The sequence below is a fragment of the Lithobates pipiens genome, unplaced genomic scaffold (genome assembly GCF_037356315.1).
Source record: "Lithobates pipiens isolate NorthernLeopardFrog02 unplaced genomic scaffold, aLitPip1_a1.2 Scaffold_1, whole genome shotgun sequence".
NCBI classification, from domain to species: Eukaryota; Metazoa; Chordata; class Amphibia; order Anura; family Ranidae; genus Lithobates; species Lithobates pipiens.
In genome coordinates, this window is record NW_027507685.1 from 129,935,049 (window position 1) to 129,954,853 (window position 19,805).

The 19,805-nt window shown below is 45.6% G+C and overlaps 1 protein-coding gene across 2 annotated transcripts in view; it reads left to right on the forward strand.

Moving 5' to 3' along the window:
• The window catches only part of PNPLA7 (patatin like domain 7, lysophospholipase), a 620,671-nt gene that overhangs the window by 122,836 nt on the left and 478,030 nt on the right, over nucleotides 1-19,805 (forward strand). For both annotated transcript variants that reach the window (XM_077476726.1, XM_077476735.1), the window contains 4 exons: nucleotides 905-993; nucleotides 4,846-4,986; nucleotides 16,817-16,976; nucleotides 19,095-19,175. In XM_077476726.1, coding sequence (XP_077332852.1) covers nucleotides 905-993; nucleotides 4,846-4,986; nucleotides 16,817-16,976; nucleotides 19,095-19,175 — 471 coding nt within the window. The remainder of the gene's footprint in view (nucleotides 1-904; nucleotides 994-4,845; nucleotides 4,987-16,816; nucleotides 16,977-19,094; nucleotides 19,176-19,805) is intronic.

Here is a 19,805-nt window from a genome sequence, read left to right on the forward strand (position 1 = left end):
ACTGATTGTAGGTGCCAGGTGGCACTGGCAGATGGCACTGGCAGGTTTCACACGGAGCACTCTGTTACTGGAATGTAACAGGGGAGCTGTCAGAATTGAACTTAATGTTGGAATGGGCGGGACCCAGCCGGGGTGTGAAACTGACAAGTAACAGAGAGGCGGATATGTCAGATTTGAGCTTGATGTCGAGGTGGGCGGGGCTTGGCCGGGGTGGGTGGGACTCAGCAGCTATCAAACACCAGCCAACGATTGGGCTGCTTAAGAAAAGGGGGCGGGGCCGCATACACATAGCGGCTCGCCCAGATCCCATTGGCTGTTGTTTGATAGCTGCTGGGTCCCGCCCACCCCGACATCAAGCTGAAATCTGACAGATCCTCCTCTCTCCGTTGCTTGTCAGTTTCACACACTTAGCGCGGTGCCGCTGAGTGTGGACGAGGGAGGAGGGCGGCAGTCAGTGTTAATGCTGCTGCATGTCTGGGGCATCAATAGTGAGTGGGCTGGTGGCAGCTTAGGCTCCAGGTTGCGATTTCTGGTCGCATTGGCGACCTGGCGCCTGGGGTTTGTCGAGCCCTGTTTTTGGTGATCTGTTTTGGTGGCTGAAATTTCGGTGCATCTCTAATACATGCACATGTGTACACACACACACACACACACCCCTACAGATATATGTACACACAAACACTTGGGCCAAGGGCTACAGGGAGGAGGGAGCATTAGAAGGAAGTTGCGTGGAAATCTTAAGTGATCGTATGCTTTAAAAACAAAATAATGAACACACAACTGCTTTTTGTGGGTTTTTTTTTTATATCTGTCTAATGTTCAGATTTAATATTGTGCCACCACTTTTGTTTGAAGACTTGCTGATTTGTGCTTTTTACTGGAGAGTATATTCTATGCTTTGCAGGTCACAACATTGCCCAACAGCTTGGTAGGGAATACAGTTTCAAGACCACGATCAAGAAAAAAAGTAAAAGTCTTAACACTGGCTAAAAGGTAAGCCCGATATCTTGGATTTGTGGACTGTTGCATGGAAATCGCACAATGCATAGGAATTGTATTCAGACAAACTTTTTGATACATGTGGCCGAATTTTCCTCCTCTTATTCCATTTTTCACCTACAGCAGAACTTTACCCTAAAAGTGAAGTTCTGCTTTGTGCCCTCCTCTGCCCCCTCACATCCAGCTTGCCCACAGTAAACATACCAGTGCCAGGGATCTTAAAGTGGTTGTAAACCCTTACAAACCACTTTGACCTACAGGTAAGCCTAGATTAAGGCTTGCCTGTAGGTCCAAGAAATATCTCCTAAACCTATATGGTTTAGGAGATATTTGCCTGAAGACAGGCACCGCTGTCTACGGCGCATGCGCCGTAGACAGCGACGCGCAGGCGCACTGAGCACGGCATTTCCAACAATTGATCTGCCGCGCGTGTCGGCTCCCATGCGCATGCGCGGGAGGGACGTCATCGCGGCTCCGCCGAATGACAGCGGCGGACCTGCGAGACGCCACCAGCAAGATGGATGCGGCGGACTACAGGGGACAGCGGCGACTTCGCTGGCTCCTGTGTCAGGTAAGTGACACATAATGGGCTACTATGCGATGCATAGTAGTCCATTATGCTTTGCCTTTGCAGGGAATGAAAGAGGAAGTAAACTCATCAGGGTTTACTTCCTCTTTAAGACCGGCTAAAAATCGTTTTGGGTGAGGATGGTGCTGGATTCCTGGACAAGCGAGTGTGCTTTTATTAAAAGTTAGCAGCTATAGTATTTGTAGCTGCTGTCTTTTTTAATTTTCTTCAAACAGAGCGAAGAACCACTTTCATTTTTACACCTTTATTTTTACCACTTATTTTTCTCTTTTTATACATACATGTTTTAGATTGTCATTTACTGGATTTCTAAACTGGTCGACCAATGGAACAATTACAAACCTTGCTAATATTTGCAGCTAAATTCCAATCCAGGTTCAAATAGGAGAATGTAACCCTTATGGTGATGTCACTGTTGACATTCGGCTAGAAAAGTCAGAATTAAATTCTTACACGTTTCGTCAGTATAGCTCCATTGCTGGTTGAATGAGCAAGTGTTGCTTCACCATTGATGGAAGTGCTGCAGAATCTCCCTTGCCAGCAACACCGCACTCCTCTGGCCAGCAAGGGAGCCATCCTGATACTGCTGACTGCACTGTAAGGATTGCTGTGACTGACTGCACATGTGCAGTAATATTTTATAGAAATGCATAGAATGCAAAAAAAAAAAAAAAAATGCATAAGACTTCCTCTCAGGACACAGCCCCATGCATGGTCAGTGGAGATCAGGAAGTTTTGTGAAGGATTAGAGAAAAAAACACTTCTCAGAGCCGGGCCCAGTTATTGTAATATGAAGTGAGAGTATCGAGGAACTGGGATATAATGCACAGGAAGGCAAAGTTGGGGAGATATACTACATTTTTGAAAGATAGTTTAACCACTTCAATACCCGGCACTTATACGCCTTCCTGGCCAGACCAATTTTCAGCTTTCAGCGCTGTCACAGTTTGAATGACAATTGCGCGGTCATACAACACTGTACCCAAACTAAATTTTATAATTTTGTTCCCACAAATAGAGCTTTCTTTTGGTGGTATTTGATCACCTCCTACGGTTTTCATTTTTTGCTAAACAAATAAAAAAAGGCTGAAAATTTTGAAAGAAAAAATGTTTTTTTTGTTTCAGTTTCAAAACTTTGTAAATAAGTAAGTTTTTTCTCCTTTACTGATGGGACTGCACTGATGGGCACCAATGTGGTGGCATTGATGGGCACTGATATGTGACACTGATATGCAGTACTGATAGGCAGCATTGATGGGCACTGATGGGCGGCATGGATGGGCACTGATGGGCGGCAAGGATGGGCACTGATGGGCGGCATGGATGGGCGGCATGGATGGGCACTAATGGGCGGCATGGATGGGCACCGATAGGCGGCATAGATGGGCACTGATAGGTGGTGTTGTAGTGTAAAGTATTGTACAGATGGATGCCAATCAGTGCCAAACAATAATGCATGCCAATCAGTGATGCCCATTGTGGGCACTGATTGGCATCCATTGTGGGCACTGACTGGCATCCCTGGTGGTCTAGGGTGGCATACCTGGTGCAGGGCATCCCTGGTTGTCTGGTGGCATCCCTGGTGGTCCAGTGTGGGCATCCTGGGGGGGGGCTATGCTGATAATCGATCAGCACAGACCCCCCTGTCAGAGGAGCAGCCGATCGGCTCTCCTCTACTTGCATCTGACAGACATGAGTGAGGAAAAGCTGATCACTGGCTCTTCCTATTTACACTGTGATCAGCCATGATTGGACACTGCTGATCACGTGGTAAAGAGACTCTTTACCGAGATCGTAGTTGTGGCATGTCAGACTGACACACCGCAGCAACGATCGCCGCCATGGGCACCCTGGGGGACGCGCAGCGGCTTAATATCCTGAGGATGTCATATGACACCCAGTCAGGTTATTGAAACCACTTTGCTGGCGTCATTCTGCTATATGGCGGGTGGTTAAAGTCTTAAAATTTAGGGTCAGTCTGCCAAAAAAACTGAGTACAACCACAAGAGTCTGTGCAGTGCCCAGAAGGCTGCGTGGCCTAAATCTTACTGAATATAGGGGGAAAAGGAGTAGAAGATGGGCAGTTACAGTTTAAATCTCCTATAATCAATGTATAGCTGGTGACAGACTTATTATTATGCCGCGTACACACGGTCAGATTTTCCGACGGAAAATGTTTCGATGGGAGCTTTTTGTCACAATTTCTGACCATGTGTAGGCACCATCGGACGTTTTCCATCGGAATTCCCAACACACAAAATTTTGAGATCTGGATCTGGAAATTCCGATCACGTGTACACAATTCCGAAGCACAAAGTTCTACGCGTGCTTGGAATCAAGCAGAAGAACCACACTGGCTATTGAACTTCAATTTCCTTGGCTCGTCGTACGTCACCGCGTTCTTGACGTTCGGAATTTCCGACAACATTGTGTGACTGTGTGTATGCAAGACAAGTTTGAGCCAACATCCGTTGGATGTCCGATCGTGTATATGTGGCATTAGAGTCCCAATGACCTGCAAGCGAATTGACTGCATGTCTGACCAAACTCTATTTACAACCAATAACAACAGTGTTTTGTTTTTTTCATTCTGCCCACTGGGTTGAACGTAAAAGAAAACAAATTAGTGTGTAGCTAGCTTTAAAGTGGTAGTAAACGGCTGTGTTTTTACTACCACTGTGCATACTAGCACATTATGTGAAACTTGCCTTAGAACAAAGTCCTCCAGCGGCGAGCTATCACTGCTGACAGGACTTTCATCTTCACCCGGTCTTCCTTCTGGGTTCGCAGACTCCTGGCTGTGTGACTGACCGGAGCCGCGATGATGTCACTCCCATTCATGTGTGCAGGCGCCGCCATTTATGGCATGAGACTCTGAGGGAATGGCTCGGGTGGCTGTTCCTTCTGAGGGCACGTGCCAGTGACATCGCTGTCTGCATCTAAAGTAAATATCTCCTAAATGGTGCAGGTTTTGGAGATATTTAACAGTATCTATAGGTAAGTTGTTATAGGCTTACCTACAAATTATGCATTAGAGTTTACTCCCACTTTAATGAAAACACTGTAGAATACATTTCTGTGTTTGGTTAAGGATTTAATGATATTTATTGAATATTTCTAACTTGGCGTTTCTTTTGGGAAACTGTTAAATCAGTGGGTTCAGTTCCACTTTTAATGCATATGTTAAGCATATACTTGTGTTATTGTCCAAGGCCATGTTCTATAGTGGTAACTATTTCTTTGTATCGTGGTTTCAGAATACTTCGTTTTAAGAAAGAATACCCAACCTTACAAAAGAAAGAGCCGCCCCCCTCACTGCTAGAAGCAGATCTCACAGAGTTTGATGTTAAAAATTCTCACTTGCCATCAGAAGTTCTTTACATGTTGAAGAACGTACGGTAACTATCTATGCCACTGCAATATGACTTCATGAAACTGTGTGTCTTTTTGTCATCATTGGGGACTCGTAATATATATTTTTTTCATGTCTGGTGAATTGTATTCATATATAGTAGTGTGTGAAAGATTTAGGGAAGAAATTCTGTAACGTAAGAATGCTTTCAAAAATAATATAACTTTAATTGTTTGTCTATCAATTTAAAAAACAAAAAGGGAGGGAACAAGAAAAATCTAAATCAAATCAACATTTGGTGTGACTACTCTTTGGCTTCAGACCAACATCAATTCTTACACTTGCACAAAGTAAGGGATTTTGTAGGATTAGAGTCAGGTGTATTATCAACCAAATCTACCAAGCAGATGCCAATGATCATCAATTTCTTATGTAGGCTGAAACTCCGTTGTTAACTGAAATGGACATGGCTGTGCAGGCAGCTTAAAACTGGGCAGGGAACAGCCAAACTTTGCTACTAAGGTGAGGTAATGGAAGACTGTTTCATGTCACAGGTCATATACCATGACAAGACTGAGCACAGCAACACGACACAAAGTAGTTCTACTGCATCAGCACGGTCTAAGCTGGGCAAAGATTTCAAAACGGACTGGGGTTTTAAAATGTGCTGACCAAGCTCTTTTAAAGAATCACAAAGAAATGGACAACATTGGGGACCGTAGATGCAATGGTCATGCAGCAGATAAAAGACACGTTGGGGTTGATTTACTAAAACGAAAACACTCTGGTGCAGCTGTATATGGTAGCCAATCTGCTTCCAACATCAGCTTGTTCAGTTAAGCTTTGACAAAAAACCCTGGAACCTAATTGGTTTCTATGCAGAGTTGCACCAGATTTTGCACTCTCTGGTTTTAGTAAATAACCCATATCATGCTTACTTTCCTTTGACATTGGAAGATGTCCAGTATTGCCATCAGCACAAGACTGGTGGAAACCAGTGGGACCCAGGTACACCCATCTGTCCGGAGAAGTCTGGCTAGAAGTGGTATTCATGGCAGAATTGCTGTCAAAAAGTTATACCTTCAAAGTGGGAACAAGACTAAGACTCAACTATGCATGAAAACCTAGGAACTGGGGTGCAGAAAAATGATGGCAGGTGCTTTGGACTGATGAGTCAAAATGTGAAATATTTGGCTGTAGCAGGGGGCAGTTTGTTTGCCGAAGGCCTGGAGTGCGGTACAATAATAAGTGTCTGCAGGGAACAATGAAGCATGGTGGAGGTTCCTTGCAAGTTTGGGGCTGTATTTCTGCAAATGGAGTTGGAGATTTGGTCAGGATCAATGGTATCCTTAATGCTGAGAAATACAGGCAGATATATATCTGTCATGCCATATCAACAAGGAGGCGTGTGATTGTCCCCAAATTTATTCTCCGGCGGGACAATGATCCCACACATACCGCAAATGTCATTAACATCTTCAGCATAACAAAAAACAAGGCATCCTGGAAGTGATAGTTTGTCTCCCACAGAGCCCTGATCTCAAAATTGAGTCTGTCTGGGATTACATAAAGAGACAGAAGGATATGAGGCAGCCCACATCCCAAGAAGATCTGTGGTTAGTTCTACAAGATGTTTGGAAAAACCTACCTGCCAAGTTCCTTCAAAAACTGTAAGTGTACCTAGAAGAATTGATACCGCGTTTAAGGCAAAGGGTGGTCATACCAAATATTGATTCGATTTTTTTTAATTGATAAAAATAAGCTATGAACAACACTTCTATTATTTATATATTTTATTTTATTTATTTCAGGTATATTTCTGAAAGCATTCTTTGCAGCATTTTTTCATACTTGATGATCCGTAAGCCGCGCTATGCAGTGTTTAAGCTTAAGAGAAACATCCAAGCCTAAACACTACATAGTGCTGCTTTAGCCTTACGGATCATCAGATATGAACTTTTAGGGCTTACCGTATATACTCGAGTATAAGCCGAGATTTTCAGCCTCTTTTTTGAGGCTGAAAGTGCCCCCCTCGGCTTATACTCGAGTCATCGCCGTCTGACTGCTCGATCAGCGTATCGAGCAGACAGACGGCGGACATACTACAATTTGAAAGCCGCGCCTCCTTCTCCGCCTCCGCCTGTGATAGGCGGAACACTGAATTTCCCAGCAGCCTGTGTTCCGCCTATCACGGACATCGTCTCATCCTCGTCCGTAGTACGAGGATGAGACGATATCGGTGATAGGCGGAACACAGGCTGCTGGGAAATTCAGTGTTCCGCCTATCACAGGCGGAGGCGGAGGCGGGGCTTTTGAATTTTAGAATGGCCGCCGAGGCGATCCTGGCAAGGCACGGGACGGAGGCAAGGCAAGGCAAGGCACGGCACGGGACGGGACGGAGGCAAGGCACGACACGGGACGGAGGCAAGGAGGCAAGGCACGGCACGGGACGGAGGCAAGGAGGCAAGGCACGGGACGGAGGCAAGGAGGCAAGGCACGGGACGGAGGCTCGGGACACAGGTAGGCTGGACACACACACACACACACACACACACACACACACACACACACACACACACGGACACACACACATGGACACACACACACAGGGATGGATGGATGGAGACACACACACACAGGGATGGATGGATGGATGGAGACACACACACACAGGGATGGATGGATGGATGGAGACACACACACACAGGGATGGATGGATGGAGACACACACACACAGGGATGGATGGATGGATGGACACACACACACACAGGGATGGATGGATGGATGGACACACACACACACAGGGATGGATGGATGGATGGACACACACACACACAGGGATGGATGGATGGATGGACACACACACACACAGGGATGGACGGACACACAGGGACGGACACACACACAGGGATGGACAGGCATATCTCACCCTCGGCTTATACACGAGTCAATAAGTTTGCCAGTTTTTTTGGGGGTAAATTGGGGGCCTCGGCTTATATTCGGGTCGGCCTATACTCGAGTATATATGGTATGTTTATAAGTGTTTGTTATTATAGCAGCAGCTTGTCTTAGTTCTTCATTTTAACTGTAGTAACTTTGCCTAAGCGCCGGATAAGTGATACCAAATGACTTTAAGTTAGATTTTTTTCATACCTGTCTAAAATGTTTGCACAATGGTGAAAATGCACCTGAATTACATTGACTGTAATGTAGCTTTTGAAGCATCCATTGCCCATGTGTACTTGGCCCCAATCATCATAATTCTTGGACATAAGCCCCAATCTTCTGGGAGCTAGGGAGAGCACTATAAATGTAATATATTTGTTTCATTGAACAGTATTACTTGCTTAATTTATAAAATATATGGTAATGTTATCCTTAAAGGGTAAGTTCACCTTTTACAGAAAAATCTGTAAGGTGAACTTACACAGAACCCCCTCCTTGCCCCCATGTCCCATCCCATACCGCTGACCTGCAGCGTGGTGATCTCCCATTCTGAGCCCTGCTATAGCCGCCTCATGGCTCTGGGGCTTAGAAATCACCAGAGCGGGGGGGCGTGGCTTGCATGCCGAGGAAGATGGCCGTGTAAATCCTCAGCTCCGTCAGAATTAGGCCCGTATCTTCGGCTTACCAGTGAGCGAGGTGTACTTTCACCTGACCGACATGGGTACTTCATCCAGAGGTACTTCGGGTTCCCACTCCCGCTCCCCGAGAGGCCCTGACAACCGCACGACCTACAACATACCGGAGATGTTCCACGCTCAAAGGCCCAATATGGCAGACGCCACCTCACATGCACTGAGGAATTCTACGGGCATCATCCTCTCCCCCACTGCTCCGACCTCCAGTCCGCCGGCACCAGCCTCAAGTTCACACGGACAGCAGCAGCTAAGCCTCACAGACCTTCGTGCAGTGGCATTTGACATTAAGGATACTCTGTCGGCGGCCATAGCAGATCTCCGTCATGAACTACAGGCAATCGCGGGCAGAGTCCACACTGTAGAAAAAACAAACGATCGCCACCAGGCAGCCCTGAATGGCCTCGAGCGCAAGACGGATACACGTTGCCTGTACCTCAGATCTCCAGAGACACGTCGAAGACCTCGATAAGAGAGGGAGGAGACATAATCTGAGGGTGAGAGGCCTACCTGAGATCGTAGGGAGCGAGACTCTGGCAGCGACGGTCGTGGCCATTTTCAACAACCTCCTGGATAAACCTCCCCAGACGCATATAGAGATGGAAAGAATTCACAGAGCCCTTCGGCCTTGAGGCAGGGAAACTGATCCAGCGAGGGACGTGATTTGTCACATTATTGATTACTCATTGAAGGAAGCAATCCTACAGAACGCCAGACAAAAAAACGACATCACCCACGAAGGCCAGGTGATTCAGATCTTCCAGGATCTGTCGGCCATAACACTGAAGAATTGAAGGGACCTCCGCCCTCTATTAGATTTCATCTGAACGAAAGGAATACCCTATAAATGGAAATTTCCATTTGGGCTTCAGTCTACCCACAACTCTCGCACCGCCCTTCTACGTGTATCGGAGGAACTCGATAATTTTTGCCAAGTTCTGGATATTCCATTTATTGATTTACCCCATTGGTACGCTGACTTTACCCGCCAGCGGCCCCACCGAGGACAGGAGGAACCGATGGAGCTGCCAGTCACCTCTTCTAGACGATGCCGTTCCCCTTCTTCACCCAGGAGGCGCAGAGGTCCATCTCCGACCAGCCAGAATCGCAGATTAGCTACGGGACCTCTTCCTAGGAGAGCACGTCGGGACCGCTAGGAGTTTGAGCCCAGTGATAGCATTGTCTACGCTCCTTTATTCTGGCCGTTTGCCCGTATGCTTTTTGTTGTTGTTTGTTTTTTTTTTTATTGCTTTTTATTTTCCTTTTTGCATTGACTCCAGTTTCGGACCCTGTTTGTAGCTTGCTTGTTCTAGGTAAGCATTCTGTTTTGTTTAACTGACTTCTGCTTAACGAGCCCAACACAAGCTGCGGGAGGGAAAGTGATCAACCTCATCGGCTCTATCATTGACAGTAACCTGTGAGGCTGGTTAAAAGCAGAGAGACAGCCCGCACAAACTCTGTGTCTAGGAAGCTCCATTACTTACAATATTAGCCACGCCAAGAGTCACCACCCCTTGTGACTGTCTCTAAGGGAGCTATTCTTATCCCGGGATGGGAACTGTCAGACCATTCCCCGGCACGAAGGGCTCCCCGGAACTTCAAGAACTTCACGGGCTTCAAAGGAGGACCGCAAGGTTCTCACCCCCCCCCCCCCCCAGTATATACGAAGGCTACTCATTCTTTAGCGGTGGACATTCTGTATGCTGAGTGGACTTGATTCCAGTTCACATGTATATAGGTGAAAGACTATGTGAGTATGAACGGACTCTCTCAGATGTCTCTCTATGGGTCTTTTCAATACTGGAGGGGGGGGGGGGGGTTATTTAATGAATTGGGTCACCTTTCACATTAAAAAGGCCGAAGTTCTTCTAACGAGTCATGCCGGATCTTATCCCCCACGACTCATAGCGATTAGATCAACCCGGAGGTGGAGATATGCACTGCACACGGAGTGTTGCCGGGAGGCAAGTGAAGCCTATCGAGAGATCCCCCCTGTGTGTGGCGGTCTCTTGCTTCAGATTCCCGCGCAGTCTCACAATTAGGCTTCGTGCCTGGGTGGATCTATGAGCTACATTCAGCCTATCCAGAATATCTGATTAAGTCATTATATACCGGGGCTACCCACTCACTTGAAGCACAGTTTACCCCCCCCCCCCCACGATTCCAGACATTATCCAGGCAGCCGAGATAGCTTCACATTCCCGATGTGTACACCTCCTGCCAACTCCTGTTGTTGCTGCTCTTTAGAGGGCCGCGGCATCCCTCCGTGCTGGGTGAACCAGGCTGGATGAGACTGGAATACAACCCAATGATTTATGAGAAACGGTTCTGCCCACTTCATACCTCCATAGTTCTAGGTTCCATCACAGTCCATTCGTTTATTAGTCACTCAGGATCCATAGACACACAAAGTCCTCCCCTCCCCGATAGATGCCTCTCCACAGCTTTAGATTCTCTATACCCTAAAGGATCAAGAATTACAGTGCCATACCTATGTAAGGATATCCGCTACGCCTCTCCCATGGGGCAGATCTGGTAGGCCGGACAGTCCCCTAGATAAGGGCTCTATTGTCCCGTGGGACATTGGTGGTCCTCTCTCTCGTTTAGGGTACTGAGCTTCCTATCCCCATTCCTTAGCAAACCACCCTAGTCCCAATGTTCACAAGGATTAAGCATCTGACCGCATACCCGGAATGTTACTCCGTGTTTTTTCTAGCGGAGCCCCTTGGAATTGGCTGATACACCCCTACGGAGCCCTAGGGCCGACCTTCTGACGGTTGGATTATGCAACGTCCCACTCGCAGTAATACCACAAACCACACGTTTGGTAGCATTGTTGGCTAAATCTTTTTACTGATTTCTTCTCAGCATAGACCCATCGACTGACACCGACCCTCTGTATATATTAGTTGAGGGGAGTAGTTACTCCTCATTTGTCGGTACCCCCCTATCTGTCCCTCTTGACTCTCCTTTCCCGGTGTTCCAAGACATCCACTGAGCCCTTGATAGCTCCTTGCTCTCACCTCCCCCCCTTTTTCTCCAGCTCCGTTCCCCCATTCCCAGTCTATAATCTGAGTGGCCCGATTAAACCGGTCTAGTTTAAATGACTGACTTTAGAAGGGATACCAGCATGCCCAAACTTCAACTGACGTCCCTCAATGTGAGAGGGCTTAATACACCCGAGAAGAGGCGCCAACTACTCTTCCACATGCAAAAAACTAAGGCTGACATCCTGTTTTTACAGGAAACGCACTTCCGCGTAGATAATATCCAAAAATTATACTCTTCCTATTTTCCCTTGGCTTACCACGGCTGCCAAATCGAAGGGGGTTTCTATAGTCTTTGCTAAACACTGCACATTTCAACTACTAGATAAACTTGAAGACCCCAAAGGTAGATTCCTATTTCTGAAGAGTACATGGGGAGGCACAACATATACCTCAGCTAACATCTATGCCCCGAATGCCCAGCAGGTGTCATTCTTCAAATCAGTGGTTCACTCCCTGATCCCGTTTGTCACAGGTACCCTGATCCTCGGGGGAGATTTCAATGTGCCGCTACACCCACTTCTAGACACATCAAATGGAAAAGCTTCTATGCCCTATGCTGCACTCCGCGCTATCAAGACCTAGCTGCAGACTCTTCTGCTACATGATACTTGGCGCACCCTCCACCCCTTAGTCAAAGATTTTAAGTCCCCCCCCCCCCCCCGCATAAGAAATACTCGTGGATAGACTATTTCTTCATTGCCCAAGAGGACTTGCATCTAATTTAAAATGCATCGATTGACCCCATGATCTTATCCGATCACCACCCAATCTCCCTGACCATTTCCCTCCCCGCTAGGTCTGATAGATCCCCCATTTGGAGATTAGACCCTTCATTACTAACAGACCCGACAATTATTGACAACCTCAAGACTCGCATTAAGCAATACTTCGAGGATAACAAACCCGACGATACATCCCCCCCAACAAACTGGGAGGCTCACAAATGTGTGGTTAGGGGTGCCCTCATAGCGGCGCAAGCGCAACGTAGAAAAGATCGCCTGAAACACATCCAAGAACTATTGAGCAAAATCACATCCCTAAAGAAAGTCCACAAACAATCGCAAGCAATTCACACTCTGACAGCCCTAGTCCAAGCTAGAAAGGAAATGCTAGATCTTTTGGGTAAACAGATCAAGCGCAAATTTATTTTATCACAGAGATATTTTTATGAATATGGTAACAAAGCTGGAAAAGGCCTGGCGAGGGCCCTCCAAGCCAAGAAATCGGCAACGATGGTGCACTCGTTAACAGACGCGTCGGGGCGCAAATTGACGTCTACTCCAGACATAGCTTGCCAATTCGTCGGTTTTTACAAAAAATTGTATAACCGGTCCCCGGGAGCCTGTCCCCATTCAGGGGAGGATAGGCGGGCATTAATAATGGAATTTTTGCAACAACATGCGCCGGCTCAAATTTCCGGAGAGGAGCGTCAAAGGCTCCAGGATTGTCAAAGGCTAACAGCTGCAGAAGCGGTCACAGCATTATCGCAAATGAAACCGGGTAAAAGCCCCGGACCTGACGGTTTGATGATAGGGTACTATAAAACATTCCAGGAACCCCTTACAAAACATTTCTTATTGGCATTTAATTTGTGCTCGACGACCCAGACTCCCCCGCGGGACCTTTTATCTGCTCATAATTCGGTAATTCCTAAGCCGGGCAAGGACGTAACGAATGTAGCGAACTATCGACCAATATCCTTACTTAACGTAGACCTGAAATGGTTTGCAAAAATTTTGGCCAATCGACTCCTCCCTTTGCTCCCCGCAGACAATCAATCTGGACCAGGTCGGGTTTATCCCAGGAAGGGAAGCAAGGGATAATACCACCAAAGCATTGAATATTCACCATTGGCTACAATCCCAGAAACAGCAAGGATTTTTTCTTTCCCTTGATGCAGAGAAGGCGTTTAATAGAGTGGCCTGGGACTACATGTTCCTCACTCTACAGACATTGGGACTTCCGTCCCAGATGATCAATCTTATCACGACCTTATACACCATTCCCACTGTGAGAGTGCGAGTGAACGGCCACCTATCGAACGCCTTCTCCATCAAGAACGGTACCCGACAGGGGTGTCCTCTTTCCCCGATCATATTTATCCTGACTTTGGAGCCCCTCCTCAACAGTATCAGATCCAACCCAGACATAAAAGGGATTACAATCGACCAACACCCATACAAAGTTGCAGCATTTGCCGATGACATCCTCCTTTTCCTTTCCGACCCGTTGACTACCATCCCCACCATACTTCGGACCTTACAACACTACCAATTACTCTCCAATCTCCAAATTAATTTTGCGAAATCGACGGCCCTTAATGTGTCCCTCCCACGAGACTTATGCGACCAGTGTAAGAAAGACTTCCCCTTCACCTGGGACACCTACAAAATCACGTATTTGGGCATCCTGCTGCCAGCAAATTTACACGATTGGTATGCTTCCAATTACCTACCCCTCTTACAATCCATTACCAAAGATCTCACCAAATGGTCAGGAGGGCTATTCTCCTGGTTTGGAAAAATTGCGATCATTAAAATGAACATCCTGCCGAGGATTCTTTATCTTCTCCAGGCTCTCCCAATTGCCACCCCGAAAGCTTTCTTTGCGTCGGTCCGCAGGCTATGCTCCTCCTTTATTTGGGGTACTTCCACACCTAGATTAAGCCATGCGAAGCTAACGGGGGCCAAAAATAAGGGGGCCTGGGTCTGCCAGACATCCGCAGGTATTACCTCGCATGTCATCTTACGAGAATCCTTGATTGGAACATACACGCTAAAACCAAAAACTGGATACAATTGGAAAATGCTATCGCTAAATTTTCTTTAGCCCAAACTCCATGGCTAGCTCAGACACGCATTCCCGCAGGCCTTGACAACCCACCCATTAATATATCCCACTCTCTGTGCGTTTCGAGATTGTTGCGCCAACCACAATATTTCCTCCATCCCCGGACCGCTAACTTCTTTGAAAATGAATCCGGACTTCACCCCGGGCATGCGTAAAGACTTTCTTTCAGACTTATGGCCTCATGATACTGTGCAAGCTCGGCAGTTCTATGTAGGAGACAATCTACGCCCGTATGAAGCGGTAGTTGCAATGTCTCGGACAAATTCATTCCCCTTCTGGACATACGTACAATTGAGACACTTTCTTTGCGCTACACGGCCGCAGACAATTTGGTCGCGCCGACTTACCCCATTCGAGGAGCTATGCTCATCAACTGAACCAAAACGACATCTCATTTCGGCCACATATGGTCTCCTCTTTCAGTCGTCAGCTCACAGAAACGACTGGATTACAAACCGGTGGGATCAAGATCTCTCGCAGTCATTGACCAAGGAAGACTGGGACACCATACATACACTCACACACAAAGGTTCCCTTAATACTAATAACGCAAGAAAATGCATACAAGATAACCTTGCGTTGGTACCGGACTCCTCTTAAATTACAGCGTATGTTTCCTCACATGTCACCTCACTGCTGGCTTTGTAGAGAGGGCATCGGGTCCTACCTGCATATATGGTGGTCATGCCCCAAACTACAAACGTTTTGGAGGGAGGTACATAGACTTATTAAAAAGGTGACCACTCATGACCTAGCTTTTACTCCGACACAATTCTTGATTAATCTGCCTTCGATTCCCAAAAAGATGTACTTTCGTTTGCTTGCCATGCACATGGTGAACGCAGCCAAGCTATGCATTCCGGCCAAATGGCGAGTATCCGAGCCCCCATCTACCAGAGATTGGTTGGATAGGGTTAGTAAAACAGCTGAAATGGAAGATCTTATCCATCAAGCACATGATTGCCCTGCTAAATTCACCGCGACTTGGGCATGCTGGTTTCACTTTATTTCTACCCCCGAATATAAAAATCTTTACCACCCAGCGGGACTTGGAGAACGGAGCTGATCAGAGATCCCCATATTATTTCCAGACCTCCCTCTCTTCTTACCTGATCCTTAAGACATGTGGATCCCTACTCCTTCACAATCCACCAAATGCCACCCATTTTCCCTTAGGTAAAGATCTAGATGATGCCTAAAATAATTACATGAGAGTGTCAGTTCCGTGTGTTTCTCTCTACTTGGAAAATGTCACCCTGGAAGCCCCTTAAGCGAGACTCTTCCGTACTTCTTTTCTATAGTCCACAAACTTGTTACCGCATGGCCCCATAAGGGGACTCAAACTTCTCAGCTTCAGGGACATAGCTTATCCTCTATATCTTTCCTCTGCACATCAGACTACGGGAGTCTAGGGAGTATTTATACCAGGGATCGCTAGAGTTGCGAAATTGTAAGTTTTAAACGTAGGTGGACTTTACCAGTGCATTGCATATATTCTTCTCCACTGAGATATATCACATCGCTGGGTCAGGGAAATGTACTGTTGTATACCATTTATGTTTCCGAATTCTGTTATATCTTACAGTTTTGTTCTGAAGCTGTTCAATATTTATATGTTGTAAAACACCAATACATTTTTTTGCAAAAAAATAAAAATAAATCCCCAGAGCGTAATCTCCTAAATGTACCCCCTCAGAAGGGGGGGGGGTGTAGGGGGGTGAGGAGGGGGTCCTGTGTAAGTTCACCTTACAGATTTTTCTGTAAAGGTCAACTTACACTTTAAAGAGAGTCAGCCTGGCCTGTACTCAACACATACATGAGAGCACCATATATTCAATATTTTTTTTTTTTGAAAAAATGTTTATACAAATAAAAACATATTGTAAAATTTCAGATTTAAAAACATACACTTTAAAGAAAATATAAAATGGACCCCAAGCCACAATTAAAGAAAAAAAAAATACAAAACTAACTACAAGCCACTATAGTTTCCATTGCAAATCTCTGACTATGGATAAGGAAAGATTTTTTTTTTTTAAATTTCATTTTTGTTTCTGCCTCTGTTCCAATGTTCTGAAAGGTGCGATGGAAGGATGGGTGGTTTTATTCCCAAGTCTAAGCCCTACTCTGCTCATTGACACACTGAACACTGCAGATACCACAATGAACACCGAGGGCAATGATGCTTATTTATGGAAACAGCAGAATCTAGGCAATTCTCATTTGCTTATGTGCAAAGATGGGGCTAGACTTTAGGTATGCGTGTGTTATGTCCCATTTTGTCTTAGAGTAACCCATTCTGTGTGTTTTTTTTTTTTTTTTTTACCTGTCCTGCAGGGTATTAGGGCACTTTGAAAAGCCTCTTTTCCTGGAGCTCTGTAAACACATGGTATTTGTTCAGCTTCATGAAGGCGAATATATCTTCCGGCCAGGACAGCTGGATACCAGTATATATGTAGTGCAAGATGGAATGCTGGAAGTCTGCATACAAGAAAGTGTAAGAAACACTACTACTGGTGTTTGTTTGTTTTTTTTTTTGTTTTTTTACTTTATGCCAAAATGTCTAAGCCCTTGAACACACGGTCGGACATTCCGACAACAAAATCCATCGGATTTTTTCAGACGGATTTTGTCCAAAAGTGGTGTTGCATACACACTGTCGGACAAAGTTGTCAGAAAATCCGGTCGTTTGGAATGTGATGACGTTTGTGCCTTGCGACTGGACTACGTTGCAGCTAGTAGCCAATAGCTTTGGTGTCGTAATTTGATCTGAGCATGCGTGGCACTTTGTCCGATCGGAATTCTCTACAAACGATTGGACAAAGTCCGATCTGATCAAGTTGTCGGAAAATTTTATAGCCCAGCTCTCAAACTTTGTTGGTCAGATATTCCGACGGAAACAGTCCGATGGAGCCCACACACGGTCGGATTATCCGACAACATGGTCCAATCGGACATTTTCCGTCTGAATATCCAACCGTGTGTAGAAGGGCTTATAGAAAAAGATTGCTTTGGCGATTAGCAGTTCACGTCTACAATAAATCAGGAAAGTGGAAAATGAGGTGAGACAGGGGAATGCTGCGATCCTAAAGCTGGGTACACACCGTCAAAAAATCTGTCAGTGCACAGCTGTCTGTCAGATAGAAGACCAGCTTTTGTTGAAGGGACATGCTGGAAAACCAGCATCTAGCTGCGCTTGCAGCCAATGAATGTTAAAGAGGAAGTAAACCCTGATGGGTTTACTTCCTCTTTCATTCCCTGCAAAGGCAAAGCATAATGGACTACTATGCATGGCATAGTAGCCCATTATGTGTCACTTACCTGACACAGGAGCCAGCGATGTCACCGCTGTCCCCTGTAGTCCGGCGCATCCATCTTTTCGGTGGGGTCTCGCAGCTCCGCCGCTGTCATTTGGCGGAGCCTGCGATGACGTCACTCCCGCGCATGCGCACGGGAGCCGACACGCGCGGCAGCTCCGTTTTTGGAAATGCCGCGATCAGTGCGCCTGCGCGCCGCTGTCTACGGTGCATGCGCCGTAGACAGGCGGTGCCTGTCTTCGGGCAAATATCTCCTAAACCGTATAGGTTTAGGAGATATTTCTTGGACCTACAGGTAAGCCTTAATCTAGGCTTACCTGTAGGTCAAAGTGGTTTGTAAGGGTTTACAACCACTTTAATCGGTGTATTCTGGTGGGGGAGTCTCCCTGCCAGAATACAAAGACACAGCGAGGAAGATTGCAGCAGAAACATTGATTGAGTTTGTACAGCGTTCTGTCAGGGTTTTTTTTGTTCACCCCACTGGGTAGGACTAAAAAAAAAACTTGCAGTGTGTACCGAGCTTAAGATTGTTTTGCGCCTTTTGGTACATTTTTTTCAAAAAAGTACTGCTGGTCACTAAATTATGTAAATTTCCCACACCTCCTTTGTTTATCTACAGATCCTGCTTTTGTGAGTACTTTCATGTTTTGCTGAAAGTATTTCTACATTAAAGCTTACCTCCAGCTGCTGAGGGCCCTTTCCGTGCAAATGGAAACTTTTACCTTGATTAAGTATTGGACCAAGATTTACCTCTAGGGGTTCTTTGTGAGAACTGTACTGCAGAGGGGGAAAGGGGATGGGGGTAGGTTTATTTTTATATTGTACAGGAGGAAAGCCCTATTCTTCATTGTACAATTTTATTTTTTGCACTGTTTGGGTAATTGTAATTTTACTTTTGTATTTGCACTTTTACAAAAACTTTATAATGCAAAAAAAAGCATTAAAAAGAAAACCTGTACTCCAGTCAAATATAAACTATACCAATTAACCACTTCAGTTCACTTTCACCCCCTTCCTGCCAAGGCCAATTTTCAGCTTTCAGCGCTGTCACACTTTAAATGACAATTGCGCGGTCATGCAATTCTGTACTCAAACTAAATTTTTAGCATTTTTTTGGGACACATACCGAAATAAAGACTTGGCAGAGGGTCTAATGCTTTCCTACTCAATCAAAAAACTAAAAAATAATAAAATATTTTGTCTAGCATACACCTTAAATTGTCCTGTTTATCAGTAGTTTTAAAATAATCGAAAATTTGTGAAAAACAACTGACTTCTCATATGCTTCTGGTTTTCAGGATGGGAACGAGATGGTGGTGAAGGAGGTTTTAGCTGGAGACAGTGTGCACAGCCTGCTCAGTATTCTGGATGTCATCACTGTAAGTTTATTATTCTCTCTTCTTTAGTGCACGCCTTTCCTTCCATTTACTGATTTGGTAAGAGTGATAACATCATTTAAATATTCATTTCACAATAGCCTGGTGCAAAAAAAAAAATTTTTTTTTCATTACTTGTTTAGTAGCTATTACAGAGGGCACCATACTTTGGAAATAGTCATGTGGTTGCATCTATTTGATTTTCACCCTAACTGAGCATGCTCTTTCTCTGTGCTTAATCCCCCCTCCAGAAATAACATTTAAAGTTCACAGTCAGTCACAGCACACAGACAAACTGCACACAGGCACAGCCAAAGAAAAGCATACTCAGCACACACAGCATGAATCGTCAGACCACACACAAAATTTACAACACAACACTGGAAGCATTCCAACAGCATGGTAGAATTATCATAGCACTAATGTGGTTCTTGCATTCAATGTAATGATACATTTACGGGGGAGTTTTTTCCTGCTGTATACTGAAAAGGTGAGGCTGGGATCTTGTAAAATATGAAGGCTTGGTTGGTATGCAGGCAATTTGTCCTTAAAGTACCCCTTACCTAAATATTTTATTCTCTTGCAATGTACCTTTGAACTTGATAGAAAATGTGACCAGTCAATTCCCTAACA